General features: G+C 42.6%; 1 protein-coding gene across 3 annotated transcripts in view; it reads left to right on the top strand.

Annotated features, from left to right (window-relative positions):
- TGFBR3 (transforming growth factor beta receptor 3) overlaps positions 1-11,852 on the top strand; it is a 112,619-nt gene extending 100,767 nt beyond the window's left edge. For all 3 annotated transcript variants that reach the window (XM_084211479.1, XM_084211477.1, XM_084211478.1), the window contains exons 16-17: positions 1,671-1,778; positions 7,931-11,852. In XM_084211479.1, coding sequence (XP_084067605.1) covers positions 1,671-1,778; positions 7,931-8,049 — 227 coding nt within the window. In that variant the 3' untranslated portion in view covers positions 8,050-11,852. The remainder of the gene's footprint in view (positions 1-1,670; positions 1,779-7,930) is intronic.
- Positions 11,853-16,191: the final 4,339 nt, after the last annotated feature.

Genomic DNA, 16,191 nt, shown 5'->3' with positions numbered 1-16,191 from the left:
AGCAGCAGTGCCATCCCTCAGAGCTTCTGTGCCCTATCTGTGTCCTGTTTCAGCCTCACTCCTGTCCTGCACCACAGCCCCAGGTGCTCCAGCACCAGCACGTACAGGCCACGCTTAGATGAGATCACTGCCTTGATATGGATTAATTTCTTTGGTTTTAATGTTATCTTGGTGTGTTGAATGAATCAGGGTCAATTAGTGACCTAGAAAAGGAAAGAAGCAGCACTAGAAGAAAATAAACAGGAAGGTGCAGATGATGTGTAGCCAAAAGCAAGAATGATGGAGTAAATGGAGATTTAAAGAGGGAGTGCAAAGAAGGTTTTCCTTCTGCCCCTGTCCCTGTGTCTTCAAGACTAAACTTGTTCCAAAAAGCAAAGGCAGTGAGCCAATTATGCTTCTGCCACTTCTCCATGCAACTCTCTTCTCTCCACTAAGAGGCAAGGACACTGAGTGGTGCCTGGTAGGAAAAACTGTTGAGTTTAGTCTTTTGTGTTTGCATTTGAATGACTAGAAGTAGCCAAAGGAACCAGAAAAAGTCTCCAGAAACAGAAAAAATGAAAGAAAAACTTTCTAAGACACTATCTGTCAGGTATAGTATATGCAAGCTAGGTCACAAATACCCAGAAATGGGTCCTGATGGCCCTTGCCAACAGGAGCTGCTGCCTTTTGTCAAAAGAGGATGAGGGATGTCCTTAGGGGCATCTGCTGGATGCAGGATGTATAAAGTGAGGGTGTTGGTTGTGTTCTGAGAACTGAAAATTCCACTGAAGGATACTACTAAGATCCAGTCAGCTCATTTCCTGGCCAGCATAGTCAGTAAAATGTTATTCCTTGGACCAAGCAATTTTCTGCACTGGGAGATATAAAAAAATACTAAAACTAGAAATCAGCTTTTTAAGAAGAAATTTCCCTAAAAGCTGGCAGAATTATAATTAAATTTTTTGTATTTCTAATTATCAAAAAGAAAAACACAGAGGCCAAAAAGTTTTCCGTTTGGATGATTAGCACTGGAGGACAATACATCCAGGAACCAAATGCTGTTACCCTTGAAATGGTCCTACAAAAGGGCCTCTCCCCTAGAAAGTGATTTACGTGTGTGTGCGCTTCTATTTTTGTGATCTGGAATTAATTTCAGTTATTGAAAGCGCTGCCAAATGTGAAAAACAATTGTTTCTATTTATGTTTTCGCTGACTTTTTGCTGGCATCTCTTCCCTCTTAGCAGCAGTTCCGTTCTCCACCTAGATTTCAGACTGAACTTGAGGAGATGTAGGGGAAAGTTTGCTTGAATGTTAGGCCATTTAAATTAAAAGCATTTTTGCCAGACATTTCAGCCTTTTTAAAACGTTCTCTAAAGATAAATGAATACTTAATTGAAAGCAAGTTATTAACAGTCAACCGAAAATGCTTAATTTTTGCAACATTTTCCAGACTTGGGTGTGCTGAGCTGGAGTTTTATCTTGTGGTGTGGAACAGTTGGTTGGACTGAAGCCACTCTGAAAGCATCACTTTCATTTCCTTGATGCAAATCTGCCAGTCTGTTTCTCAAAGCGGTGCTTAGTTAACTATGAAATTTCAAAAAGCTCTTCCATGAAAGAGCACGGGTGAATTTCTGTAGAATTTCTGCCTCTGAAAATAAGAAGTGCCTGTGTTTGTGTGTTTCCTTGAGCAGCCGTGCTGTACGGGCTGGACACGCTGACGGTGGTGGGCATCGCCTTCGCGGCGTTCGTCATCGGAGCCCTGCTGACCGGAGCGCTCTGGTTCATCTACTCGCGCACAGGTACCGCGGCCCCGCTGCCCGGGGAGGGAGGGCAGCGAGCCACCACTGCTTATCCTGGGCTGTTTTACTGCCTTGCTCCCTCTTCTTACTCAGGAGTTTTCCAGCAGCTCCTCCCGTGAGCCTCTGTTGCATATCAGCCCAGTGATACCCACCCTTCCCTAAAGGGAGATGTTACATGTTATGGTTTAAAATTTGCTTAAATAATTTTAAAAGCAAGTCTTGGAAACTCACCCGGGACATGAGTAAAACTGAGCATTCCTGGCTTGTGGGTTATCATTAGTAACATCTCTGTATTTCAAATTTAGTTAATATTTCAGTTAATGGGTCCCTTTTGGTTCCCATACTACTTTTTCTTTTTTGCAGTTACTACATTAGGCTGATGTGTACAAAATGTGGACCAAATGGTTAAGAGAATGCTTTATCTGAACAGACATATTCTGAGTATAACTAGATTTGAAGATTTTTCTTGGGCCTTGATTACATGGAATTGTGCCACAATTATTTATTCCTTCATTCTTCAGCTACTATTTCCAATTGCTAGAAGTCACGTGTAATCTTAATTGTGTGCAGCCAAATACTTAGGAATGTGTTTGAATTGGTGCAGCCTCTAATCACAGATAATTTCCCAGTGTCTCAGACTTTTTTCCCATGCTAAACTAAACTAGCAAAAATGGAATACTGTACTGAAAGAAGAGGGCATGTGGGGAGCTTTCTGTTGCATGGCCCAGACCAGGACTGGACATTGGTGGAGCCTTGATTTCCAGCATGTGACCTTGGCTGCTTGTGGGTTATGGGGTATCTCAGGATCCTTAGAGTTTTCTGGGCTCCCAGCTACTGCCACTTTTGACCTCACGAGACCCTACCAAGATCTGGGAGGTGGGAAAAGTGTGAGGTCAATTGCTCTAAGCCTGTGTAGCTCTAGAGCACTGAAATTTGCCTGTAGCCCGCTGCAGGTTTGTTTTTTTCTGGCATCTGAAACCTCATGGAAGCTATTTAGGAGTGAGAATCCAGCCCTGTTAGGTCACAGCTTCTGTAAATATTATGACCTAGAAGCTTATGTTAATTTGGAAATAAAAACTATGGCATTTTTTCCAGTTGGCAGTGCAACAATTTTTGTATAAGCAGTTTAATGCTTCTCAGTGCATCAGCTGTGTATGAAACTTGTTTGGAACTGAAGCAAACATGGAAAATTTAAAGGTTGTGATAATATGTATAAAATTGTATAATTCTGTATCATATAAGTACTGAAACATTGTGGAAGAAAAGTAAGTGCTATTTCAGTGAGTAAGTGGGAAGTTAAGTAATTCCCACATCGGTAACCTTTATTAACAAAAAAAATTTAACTAATTGTTAAATTAATACCTTTGGTCCTGCATTTGTGGAAGTTCAATCTGTATTCACATACGGAACCATCTATAGACACATTGTGTGTCAGTAGTCAAGGAACACTGAGAAGCCAACATGGTAAATCCTTCAGCAACAGTAGAACTTGGACCAATCCTGTTAAAAGAATTGTATTAGCCAAGTACATCAGTCATGGTGACCACATACAAGCGGTGGAGAGGGCAACTGCTCTGGCTTTGTGCTTGTGAGATGAAAATTAGTGGAGAAAAAGGTCAGACAAAAAGTAATAAATGAATATGAGAAAGAAAAGGGGCACTGTAACTCATCAGATTATAGAATCACAGAAATTATAAAAATTACCTAGGAAGTTTTCTGGTTCAGATTTTCAGAGGATTGTGAAAGTGCACCTATGTTCTTGTGCACAGTGTCCTGTATCTACAAAGCATAACTTGCAGCAGAGTGCAGCAAAGGCTCTGTCAGGCACAGCCCCTTAGAGGACAACTGCTGTGGCAGACAAGATAATCCAGCTGCAGTGGAAACATTTTAGAGCTCTGCAGGCTGTTACTAACTTGAGGAGGGGAAGAAAAAAGATAATCCAAATTTCATATGTAGAGTGGCTGTCTTTTGCCATCAGAGAATTTATGCATTGCTGAATCGTGTTCTGAAATTGCATCTTTTGTTGTAAGTAGTACTGGGTTTCCAACACGTGGTTTAGACGAAAGGTTGGAGAATGTGAGTTCATTCTGTTTTGCTGATACTCAGAGCACAGATAAAAGCTACTGCTGGTAGAGAATGGCAGCTTGGGATGTGTGAAGTAAGTTATTTTCGTTGCTGTAGTGCTATGTGCAATGCAGCAAAAGGACGTCTTTTTGCCAGTAGTAAGATTTGCTGATACAATTTCATTAGAATATCTCTGCTGCTAACAAAGAAGGTGTTATGTGAATGAGCTCTTTTGTTTGTCTTGATAGGCCATTAGCATTAAAACCTCAAGCAAGTGATAGCAGAAAGAAACCACAAAATAGGTAGAACTTCATCTCCAGATACTGAGCAAGGATTGTTGTGTTGTCATGTAGGGCTTTTGTGAATTTCAGTCATGAAAAAAATCTGCCAAAGCGTCACAGCTGTGCTTTAGAAAATTCTAGATTTTTTGAAGCAATTCGACATGGAGTAGAGACGTCCTGTGATACACAAGTAGTAAAAGAAGAGAGAGGGAAAGCTATGAGAACAACAGAGGAGGCATTTTAGCTGATTTGTCTGCAAAAAGACTCAGTACTTTTGATCCTTTCTCTAGTCAGTTAAAGGGCATGAAAGGTGTTGGTGCTGCCTGGAGAGCACCCAAGAACTAAGGGAAATACCAGACATTTGCCACAATTAACCTCATTTATCTAGGGGCTTTGTAAAGAAGCAAAAATTTTGCAGTGTGCATGAATGCAGAAACTCTTGATAATTTAACCATATAAATATGCACTAATGTAATACGTGTCTAAGTAGGGTTCAGTGAGTGTGTTTAGGAGAGACAGGCACAAGCCTGATTAGTTAATGAGACCGTTAAACCTTGTAAAGAAAACATCCGTCCCTGCCTTCTCTTAGGAAGCGCGCTTCCCTTCTTCGGGCAGTGCTGCAAATTAAGAGGATAAAGTGTTCCAAAATCTGAGAAGTTAAAAGTGTCCCTCCTCCCCCACTTCTCTCCCTTTTTTTATGAGATCTGATTTAAAGTAAACTGACATAGCAACCAATTATATTTGGCAAATGGAGATAGAAAAGCAAACATTCAGACTTCCTGGACAGGGAGTACAACTGGCAGCTTTCCTAAGCGTGAATAATAAAGTGCATGTTGTCGCGTTCAGATGGGTAAAAGCTTGTTTACTGTCAATAGATGAGATGTGTCCATTCTGAGCAGTTTTGGTTCAGTAACATGAAATACACGAAGCTGTTTACATGAAAATGACAGATAGAGAATGCCTCTTCAGTGATCGTTTACATTTCTTTACATCCTTTTCTTGAATACTCTTTTAAAAAAAGCTTTGCTACGGTTTAGCTAGGTGTTGAGGAAATAAAACACAGGAAAAATCAGCCAGTCCAGATGTAGTTGCTAGGCTGTGTGTTCATAACATCCCTGTGATTTGGATTTTCTCTTTTCTTGAGAACATTGAGAGAGAATTTGTTATTGTTCAAGAAGTGATTGTGGTGCATCAGAGCTGCTGATGTGCTCTAGAAATGAGGTGCTGCAGAGGCCATTACAGTGGAAGGAAGGGGCCTTCCAACCCAAACAGAAGGGAGGGTGCCTCCTAGGACACTTTCCAGAGGAGCCAGGAGAAGAGAGTGAGCGATTGGGCTTGCTGGGGACTGTGGCACTGCGCTTTCGCTTTACCATAAAATAAAACCGGCATGTGTTTGGCTTATAAATGAATTTATGTTTAAATGCATACAGATTGTATTGACGGGCTGCGGCTGACCAAAGCTGTGTGTAACCGTGTGGTCTGTGAAATGGGTGACAGCGGAGCTGCAGGGGAGGCGGGGGCCGGGGGCCCCTCCGGGGGAGCCCAGCAGCCGCCCTTGCTCTGCCGCCCTCCCGAGCGGCTTCTGCGGCGGGGCCGGGGGTCTGCAGCCCCCCTCGCTGCTTTCTGATGTTTGTCTTCACTTGTTTAGTTTTAATGAAAGGGAGTTTGCTTATCGCTGCCTTTATAAATATATCCTGTAGTACAAAAGGAAGGAAAACATGTACACAAACAACGGGAGGAGAAGGGAGCAAGTCAGGAGGGGAAGAAACATCCAAACAAGGCTTATGAAAGCCTGTACAGCACGATGACACATACTTTGATTTGATACTGTTTATTCTGAGGGGTTGCAAAGCCATTTCCAAAGCAAGTTAAAGCTGAAACTTGATTTTTTTGCAGATGACTGGGGGTAATTTCCGACCTGCTGCCTGTCACCAGAAATCCACAGCTCGTGTATAAGCTAGAATAGTTATTTCTTACACTGGGGAAAACAGACTCAAAATCTGCTCACTAGAGTAAAATGCTGGACTGAATGCTGCATTTAAAAACAAGGTCTTCACTCTCTTTTTAAAAGTTTATTTGGCCTCCGGGGCAGTGTGGTTTAGTAGTTTAATTTGTTGTTTTTTCTGTCCTGTCCCACCCCTTCTTTTCCTCCCCATTCCTAAACCAGTGGGGTGTAAGGCAAGAGCTGTGTGCTGTGGGGGCCTTAAGTGCATTTCAGCTGAGGCTGTGGCTTGAGCTAGCAGCACATCTGCCTGTCTCCATTGCACAGAGCATTTGCAACCTCTGCTGCGAGACATCCTCAGACGCCCCTTGTTTGTTTGCAGCACCTCTGAGTACTGAGCAGCCTGCAGAAGGATATTTTGTGGCCTGAGACACAAAGCGTTAAAGGCGCATTTCCTCTGCAGCCGCATTCCGAGAAGCTGGGGCTCTGGCAGCTGGGCAGCAGCACACAGGGCATGGGGATGTGCCAGAGCAGCTCCTGTGGGAGGAAGCTGGCTCGTCCTTGCTCTGTAACCCTCTGGATGCAGGCTGTGCCTCCAGCCTTCAGCCTGTCACTGAAGCAGTCATTAGGAAGTGGGATCTCTACCAAATCCTCAGCATGGAAGAAAAACTGGAGTGTGCAGACCTGACCCATGGCATCGGGTTCTGGATAACATAGGATAACGTGGAGCAGGAGAGCTGTGTCACCATAAGCTGATGAGGCAGGAGATGTACTAGCCTCTGACTTTTCCTATTTGCTCTGCCCACGATTCCACAAATCATTTCCGTCTTGCTCCTTTTCTGGGAAAGCAGCTGTGCTGGTGCTGGCTGCCACAGCAGGTCTGCAGCTCAGGCAGCAGCAGTGTGGCTGTCACTGCACTGAGATCACAGGTTCACATGCTGGAGATGAGCTCAAGGGAGGGGGCAGCTACAGTGCACATTATATAAACTTAAGTCTTGCCATCTGTTTTGAAGAGACTATTTTTTAATATTGCTAGGGTTACAGACTTGAGCACTGTAACTTTAAAGATGCCACAGTTATGGTTTCCTATGTGGCCTTATGATGATCTTTCAGGCATTACATGGCATAATTATTATTTTCGTGCTTAGTTGACAGCTGGATTTTTCCTTTCAATCCCAGCCACAGGTGCAGAACGGTGTGAGGAGACCCCAAGTGTTTGACTTGGCAATCTAAATAGTGAAGGGGTTGTTGAGACATGCTCTCACTACAGGTTCTAAATGCTGCACATACTGTGGTAACTATAGGAAAACTTCCTGCATGTTGTTTTAGGAGTAAATCAAGTCAAGCTTTCAGGATAGGCTGTTTTTTTTCTACATGGAGAAAACTGGCTGTGTCTCAGGATATGTGGTATCCAGATGATGGAAGAAGATTGTTTTGAGCTACACTTTTAGTAAATATGCTGCTCTATAAACTGGCATTAAAACGAAAGCCTACATTTCCTGGCCTTTTTCCTGGAAGCAGCTAAGCTGTAAAGTGTCTGAGTTGTTTAATAGGACCCATTTTGAGTGACAGCTGACAACAGAAGATAGACGATGTTGATCTTGGCAGTTTCCATCAGCTGCTTGTAAAATGCTCAAGGAAACAGTGCTGTTATTTTCCCCGTGTGCACAGCAATGCTTAGGTGCCAAAGTCTGGTAACATTTTCAGAGATACTCCAATTAAGGTCTGTTACCCAATATGTTAATTGCATGGGAAAACAAACCACCAGAAGAGGAAGACTGGGAAGAAATGGATTGTTGTTTTCTATGAGAATATTTTCAGTTTCCCTTCTCCTCACCCCCCTTTTTCTCTTGCCTGTCCCTCAGGGGAGACAGCGGGAAGACAGCAGGTCCCTACATCTCCGCCAGCCTCCGAGAACAGCAGCGCAGCGCACAGCATTGGCAGCACACAGAGCACCCCCTGCTCCAGCAGCAGTGCCACCTAACCCGGGGACACAGCCGAGGAGCAGCACTGTGCGCACATCGGACAGCAGCTTCTAAACGTTGAAAGGATTGGTTTGGTTGCTTCTGGAAAAAATGAGGAGGGATTTTTCTATGGGAAAAAAAAAAAAAGGACTGATTTTGTTTTGGGGAAGCCACTGTGTGTGTGAGTGTGTATATGAGCACACAATGCATGAGTGAACACAGCCTGTTGGATCTTGTTAGCATGTGACAAAGCTACTAATTTTACAGTACTGCAACCTGTTCTAGGGGTCTGTGGGCCCTCAATGTGAAATCTATGCCAGTTTGGAAAAATGCTGCTTTGTCTATATGATTTTTTCCTTTCCCTGAACCTTATCATTGACACAAGGTATTCATTAAGGGAATTCGATCATAGAATCACAGAATGGTTTGGGTTGGAAGGGACCTTAAAGATCATCTAGTTCCAACCCTCTGCCGTGGGCAAGGACACCTTCTGCTAGACCAGGTTGCTCAAGCTCCATCCAATGTGCCTTTGAATACTTCTAGAGGTGGGATAGCCACAGCTTCTCTGGGCAACCTGTTCAGTTCCTCTCCACCCTCACAGTAAGGAGTTTTTTCCTAATGTCTAATCTAAACCTGCCCTATTTCAGTTTAAAGCCATTACTCCTTGTCCTATCACTACATAAGATAAGAACAAAGGTGAATTTAGGTCAAAAGATTTCTCTTTTTCTGAGCAAGAAAGCATCAATGTCAGATCTCCTTGGTAAATAACATTTTATTATTCAGCTACATTTAGCCTTTTGAATAATCTTTGTTTTTTCAGCTTACAGCTACAGCATCTCATTTGCTTTCCTGTTGTGTTTGCAGCTTCAGGTTTGTTCCAGGTATTTTTGTTATAGTAGTCATTGATTTGGTAATTGGAAAAGAGTACACTCTAACATTCCCTCTCTTGTTTTATGGGCCAAAGCTCTTTTATAAGAGATTTTTTGATCTGCTATACCAAATACAGGCACACACAAACATTAAGACAAAGAATGGTCTTATGCACTAACATAGATGGGTGTGTACCTTTAATGGCAATGCCTTTATGCAAATAGATATATATCAAGGTATACACAGCCTAACCACTTTACCAATTGGAAATTAGCAGAGCATTCCTTCCATACATTCACATATAATCCATAAATATATATATATATATATATATAAAAGTAAAAACTGTCTTTTCAGTTTATAATAGGTAGATAGATGAGCTAAAGAAGTTGATTTGGTTCTAATCTTTTAGCTAGCCTAAATTCTTTTTGAAATAAGAGATGAGTTTGAGGGCACAAGGAATGTACAATAGTATTCTCTGAAAAGAGTTGTGCAGTTGTTTGTGTCAAACTGTTGTACGAATGTTATGATTGGATAGTCCCAAAGTAGTATCAGAATATGGAAATGGAAGAAGGGTACTGATTGTCACTATTTTTAGTGTCATTGCCTTATCATCACCTTCAAATTGATGCAAAATGAAAAGCAAAAATAAGACACTTTTAACTGTTACTTGCCACTTTGTATTGTGTTCTACTGATCCCTCTTTGAGGAAGAGAGAGCATTGTTTTCCTCTAAAAATGAGATGAATAACTTTCATTAGTTGTAGTGAAGGTTACCTGTGTTCTGCAAGAGAGGAAGGGACTTCATTACACTCGAGTGATAGTCTGCTCTGAAGTCTGAGCTGCAGATTTCTTGCTGATTCTACACTTGTGCCTTGCTGATGCCAGAATGGTCCAAGTGCAACACATGCAAATATTTAAGTGCCCAGGATCAGGCAGAGTGTTACTCACTTTAAATCAAATCTGTTACCAATCCTGCAAACACCTATGCAAACGGGTAACTGCACGCCTTGTCCTCACTATTGGAAGCATGTGCTCGACTCTGAACCAGGGCTGGTCTCGGTGTCCATGCAGGCAGGGGGGCCTTAGAGTTGCACATACAAAAATATTTGATGCTACAGGCCAGTGAGCAGTCCTGGTGACGTGGACAGGGTGCCATGCAAGCGTGGTTACCCCGTGCAGAAGGGTGTGCAGGACTGGCTCTGCTCCGAGCCGTCAGGAGGATGAATGTGCTGCCTGTGTGGTTGAAAAGAAAGCGCTTTGCCTAACCTTCAGCAGAATGTATTGTTAAAGCATATTCTATGTGTAAAGTCTTTAAAGATGTCTTCAAAGAAGACTAGAGTCTTTAACTTCAATCATAGCTATATTTTACTACATTAAATTTCTGTATAAAGATATATTTAAATGTTTTAGATAAATGTAAGTTACTCTATATGAAATGTTTAATTTCAATTACTGTGAAATTTACATATTTTGTAAATTCCTTTCCCCCTTTTAACCCTTTCCTTCCTCAGATATTTTATTAAGTAGTTTCTCATAGGAAGTATTAGATTTGGTTGTTGGGATGGACAAGTTGAAAAATTCTGTGTAAAATAGATAATTGTATATTTTTGAGAGAAACATGCTGCATTATCAATCTTTTTATCAAAAAATTAATCTAATTTTAGAATAATTTACAGATTTATATATACCATTGGATAAACCAAAAATATATAAAGGTCAAAGATTTGATTTGTTGACTTGTGTGTGAAATACAGTTTAAATTAACCGAACTTGGTATACTCAGCTATTTAATTCAGCAATTTTAATACAACTGAGTTAATTGTCTGTTGGAGTTTACCAAAATTGCACATGATGGCTTAGCAGATGGAAGAGTCATTTCTGCTTCAATAAAGAGAGAGAACCAAACCCAAGCATTCCCAGTGAATAACTTTATAACAGAAGTGGGCAGTACTTTGCAGCAGCTGTTAAGCTGCCCTCAGCTCAGAGCCTGACACAGCTCTAGGCTCTGGTTTTACAGCAGCCATTTGTCAGCACTGCCAGTCTGTCTGTGTGGTGTGGCAGCTCCTGCTGTGACCGCTGAGGCGCTGATTCCCACCTCTGCCCCAGGGGTTTCACCACGCTGGACTCACGTGGCAGAGCCCTGTGGGGCCCGAAGGCCAGGGAGACTCTGCTGTCCCAGCAGAGGCTGTTAAAGCAGGGTTTGGATGGATGGAGTCAGTGTTAACTTCAGCATGATGGAATCAACTGGGAAGGAACTTCTTATGTAAGATGGGGAGGATTGGGCTTAAAATGGACACCTTCTGCCTGTAAAAGCTATTAGTAGGAAACTTAAACTCCCAAGTAGACTGCTTGTTCTGTCATGTGTTGTCTAATCACTAACCTTTTACTTTATTTGGTTTTGGACATTTCTACATTTGTGATTCAAGATCAGATCTTTCTGTGTTAGGCTATTTTTGTAGCATTTTCCACATGAAAATGGATTTTGCAAACTGTCTGTAAATGCTGATGATTGTAACCTTCCCCCCGCTCTTTCCTAACCATTCCTCTCCTGTATATTCTTTCTGTTATGTATATCTACCTCATGCTTCACAAGAAGACTCTACTGTTGGTTGTGCTGGCAGCCCTTCGTGTGAGGTGACTGTTGTGCCTGTTGTTGTTTGTCATTCATCAGGATGTTCATAGCGTTATCAGATCTTCGCTGCTGTGTCCTGACAGTTCCAAACACAATATTCTCACCTTTGAATAAATAAGTATATTTCTTTTAGGTGCAAATGCCAAATCACAGAATGGGAGAAATTTACTTGCTAAAACCTGTGGCCAGTCTGAACACCCCATTTGTATTTCAAATTGCATTCAGTATTTCAGAGCCTTGTGGAAATGCATAGTTGTACAGTTTTGATAACCACAGTGTCATGTCATCTTAGTCTCTTGTGCATAATAAAGTATATATCAATTTATTAGTAATTTATGTCATGATTCATTTAAGTCTATCCTCATGTCCCATAAATTTCAGTGGGGATTATGTGCAGGATTTGATTTTGTGTATCCACTTCTGAGTTCTTTTATCCATTGGCTTTTTTTGACTACTCAGTGTCAGGGCTTCTTGCAGAAACCAGTAGATATGTTTAGTTAAATGCTGCTGGTTTTTGCTCGAAAGTTGAAGTCCAGAGTTCTGATCCTGTGGGCATTTAGTTGTTGCATGTCAAGACACAGCCTCAGTTGAATTCTGCAGAAAGCCTGGCTTGAGCACAGTGAAGCCCATGGCTCTGCAGCAGCAGAGTGCTGCTGGGTTTGTACCTGTGACTGCAATTACACTGGAGACACATGAGCAAGACTGTTTTCATCACTGAATGGTCATCCTGTGCAGGAGCAGATAGTTTTGCTGTGTATCAGCAGGACAAGAATTTGGGTGTTTACTATCCTGATTTCTAATTTGTTTCCTGTATTTCTTGTGCAGAATATTCTTTATGGGCACTTGAGGGGAGCAACCTTAGTGTTTTTTTCCTGGGTTATTCAGACGTTGTAGTTATTGACTCACAAAACAGAGTTCCTTAGTAAGGGAATCTCAAATGTTAAATGATCACTTTAAAAAGCAAGACTCCTTCAGTTCAGAAAAGGCTATTAATTAGGAGCAGTTCTAAGCTTATGTGTTGCCTATGACACAATTCACAGAGGTGATTTATTGCTTCATAACAACCATATTTCAGTTACCGCATCAAGACAATTCTGTTTTCCTGTGGAAATGAGCTCCATAGGGTGAACTCAGCTGAAAGTTCCTGCAGCTGCTATTCCTTTCTCCTGTAAAATTTATATTTTGATGGAAATATGGTGTGAAAGCATGATCAGTGTCTCATATGTGGAATTAATTTTAAAATGCAATTATTAGCCAATGAATTCTGATATATTTGTACAAGTATTTTTAGACAATAAGAGGTAAGAGTATTGCCATATTGCAGAGTAGGTATCAGTGTTGTGCATATTTGTTCCCTCAAGCATTGTGAGTGAAGCAAATGTTTTGGATGGTCAAAAAATACCAGGTGCCAGTTTTAGGAAAAACACAGTCCAGAGCCCTTCAAAATTAAACAGAATTAAATTTATCACAGCATTCTTTCCACGACAATATAAAAGGAAAAGGAGACAATATTTTGATAAATTTTCACAGCTGTCACATTGTAATTGTAAAGCAGATATTTATGAGGCTAGAAGCCTGATGACAGCAAGTGTTTTTGTAGTGTTCCCAAATCTCGGGCCCTGAACCTAGCCTTGCCAACCTGCATGCATTTACACTTTGCAAAAGAGAGATCAAATTACATCCTTCACCTACGCAAAGAAGTTTAGAGCTCCGCAAAGAAGTTTAGAGCTCCGCTGGCAGATTTCTGTGTGGTTTGCTGGAAGCCCTCAGGGTGCCACTGCAGCCTGCCCAGAAGGGGATGTGCCCCGCGGGGGCTCCTGGCCCGGCTGGGCTGCTCACCCTGCTCTGCTGAGCTGCAGGTTTACTGTGTTTAGGAAAGTCTAAAAAGCAGTTGGTTTGTGGACAGATGAGGAGGATAAGCAGCACAAAAGTGTTACTCTTGCACTCTTGTTTAAATAACAGATTTTTTCCATCCAGTTTTGGCACATATATTTTAAGGAATTGGTTAAAAAATATTTGGGTGGAGGCTCTTTTCCTCTGTTACTGCTGCTTGTAAACTGCCGGCTCTAGTAAAGAACATACTGTAGAGACAAAAAATTTCATCAGTATTTTAGAAAACAAAATCTTGAGTATTAAGCAGAGAAAGCTGATGGTATTTAACAATGTGTTAAGTGGCTCGCCAAATGCTCTGTTTTGTCAGTAAATTTTTTATGACGTGCCTGCAAAATCACAGTGTAACCCATGCAAGTGGTATGGTTTTCTCAGTTCTCTAAGCATTTAAAGTCCAGATTTGCTTTGTAAATAGAGTGGAAGGATTAAAAAATTCTTAGTCTGTCGATAATACAAGTAGGCATTTCCCATGGGGTTGTAAGAGCTTGGGATGTAGCCTTTGCACTACGCAATATTTTTGTAAGTCCATGATCCTAAAGGTGATTAGTCACATTGGCTGTTAGTATTGAAAAATAAAATAAACAGGAAGATTTAAGAGGAGCATACACACAGAGCATTCGCAGCAGGAATATTTAGGTTTTCACAAAATTCTTTAAGTGCCAAAACATGTCACAGAAAATTTAAATCACTGAAATAAAATAACATGAAGGAAGCAGTTAAGAAGTGTCTGGAAATGGGAGGCTGGAGACTCATGCCACACTTCAGCCTGAAAGGAGCTGGGTCTGGCAGACTTGCAGGGCTGCCGTGCCCCCGGCGTGCCAAGGGCACGGGGCTGGGACAGGGCCGGTCGCTGGGAACTGCAGCTCACGGCGCTGGGCATCAGCAGCCGGGCAGGCTGATCGCAGGCAGGCATTGCTCGGGCTGTTCGCCCTGGGAATGGCTGTCCCTGCGATGCCCCTGTCGTAACAGGCTGCTTCAGACCAACCAGGTGTGCGTGTGAGCTGAGCGGGGCTGTCTGCGGTGGGCAAGGGCTCCTCAGGGGCAGGAGCCGGCGGTGCCGGGGTGTGGGATGAAAGGAGGGCGGCCGTGAGCGCCCCTGTGTGCCCGGAGGAGCTGTGCGGCAGCGGCAGAGCTCTCGGGACCCTTTTTGGACAAAGCTGAATATCAGTGTAGGTGAGAGATGCGTGTGGGCTTTGGGGAGTGGCTCACGTTTTTATCCTGATTGTTAACTTGCCGTCTCGCTGGCGCATCGTGTGGGAGCCGTGAGGGCTCTGCAGCCCCGGCAGTCCGGCCGCTCTGAGGGATCTCTGCCGCAGGACGCACCTGCCCCGCCCGGCGCTCGGGGCAAGGCGGCCCTCACTCTTACTTTCCGTGCGAGGAAACCCAAAGGTGGGCTTGGATCCCGGTCCTCTGACAAAATGTCTCAAACCCCCTCAGAGCACAGAACGTGCTTGACAGGCAGCTCTGAGGAGCAGGGCAGCACGGAGCAAGCAGACACAGCCGTGCGAGGTGAGGAAGGGTGCTGAAGGCCGGGAAGATGGTCAGGTGAGAGGGGCAAGAGCAGGGACAGCATGACAGACACCTCCATGGAGAAGGTGAGGCTGTTACTTTGATTTCCATATACTGGTTGTGCTCTCGGTCTGATGATGTGGAGGAGGCAGCGTTGATAATTAGGACTGGAAAAAGGAAGAAATCCATGATGAGGTTATTGTCAAGTTGGTTGACAGAGCAAGTTGGATGAATGCTGTGATTATGAGTGTTGCAGCATGACTGTGCTGCCTTTCTCCAGAGAGGGCTGAGGGATGATTACACTGGAAAGCACGTACCCCACTGACATGCTTTGTACCATTACAAAGACAGAGCAAGTACACCCATGTTTTTACTGGCAGGGCTTAGTGAACTTTTCTGTGACTTCTCTCAAATGTGTGTCCCTGAAGTGAGTCATATTTTACTACATGCTAGACAACAAGGGTCTGTCATAAACCAAGAGGCCTTGCCTGGGCCAGCTGCTGTCCCTGTGGGCTATGGAAAGCACAGGATGATCTGCTCTGAGGACAGAATGATTTCTTCTGCTTGGGTTGTGCCCATCACCTGAATCATGGGACCACCTACCAAGGAGGCCACAGTTCTATTGGGAACTTCACAAATCTAGCTTTGGCAAGGCATTGTGAATGGTTAATTTTGTTTTCTGGTTTAATGGTAGGAGTAGGGTTATGCCAAGCTCATTCCAGGTGATTTTTCTGTTGTTTGTTTTTTGTGAACTTCCATTTATTATATTGCTCTTCCATTACAAGATAAAAATTTATAAGATATTGAAACTTAGGCCTCATACTTTTAGAGTGCATGCCTTTTAATCAATATCTGGTTAAACAACTGTGAGCCAAGACCAAATTTGCTATCCTCTCATCTAGCTGTTGTAAGAAATCTTAATTGCAGTGTTTATTTGATTAATGACAAATAGTATGATTACACAGACCACAGCTACATTTTGTAGATTTCTCATGCTTTTACTGAGCAAAAGGAAAACTGTTATATAAAAAAACCAAAGTATTCACATGGTTATGTTTTCAATATAAATGCACATGTATATACAAACACACATCATTCCATCTAGCACTGGGTGAACCCAAGAAGGGAAAGTTCCAACATGTATTGCAGAATGCACGTGGCCATGAGTAGTGCAAAAAGCATGTAGAGCATGCAAGCCAGCGCTCTTGTGAACAAGCAATTCACATCTGGAAGTTTTGACTCAGTTGTGCTGTCTTTCA

This window comes from Fringilla coelebs (assembly GCF_963513975.1).
Source record: "Fringilla coelebs genome assembly, chromosome: 9".
NCBI classification, from domain to species: Eukaryota; Metazoa; Chordata; class Aves; order Passeriformes; family Fringillidae; genus Fringilla; species Fringilla coelebs.
The sequence above is the reverse complement of the archived record's forward strand: the minus strand, read 5'-3'. Positions and strand labels throughout refer to the sequence as shown.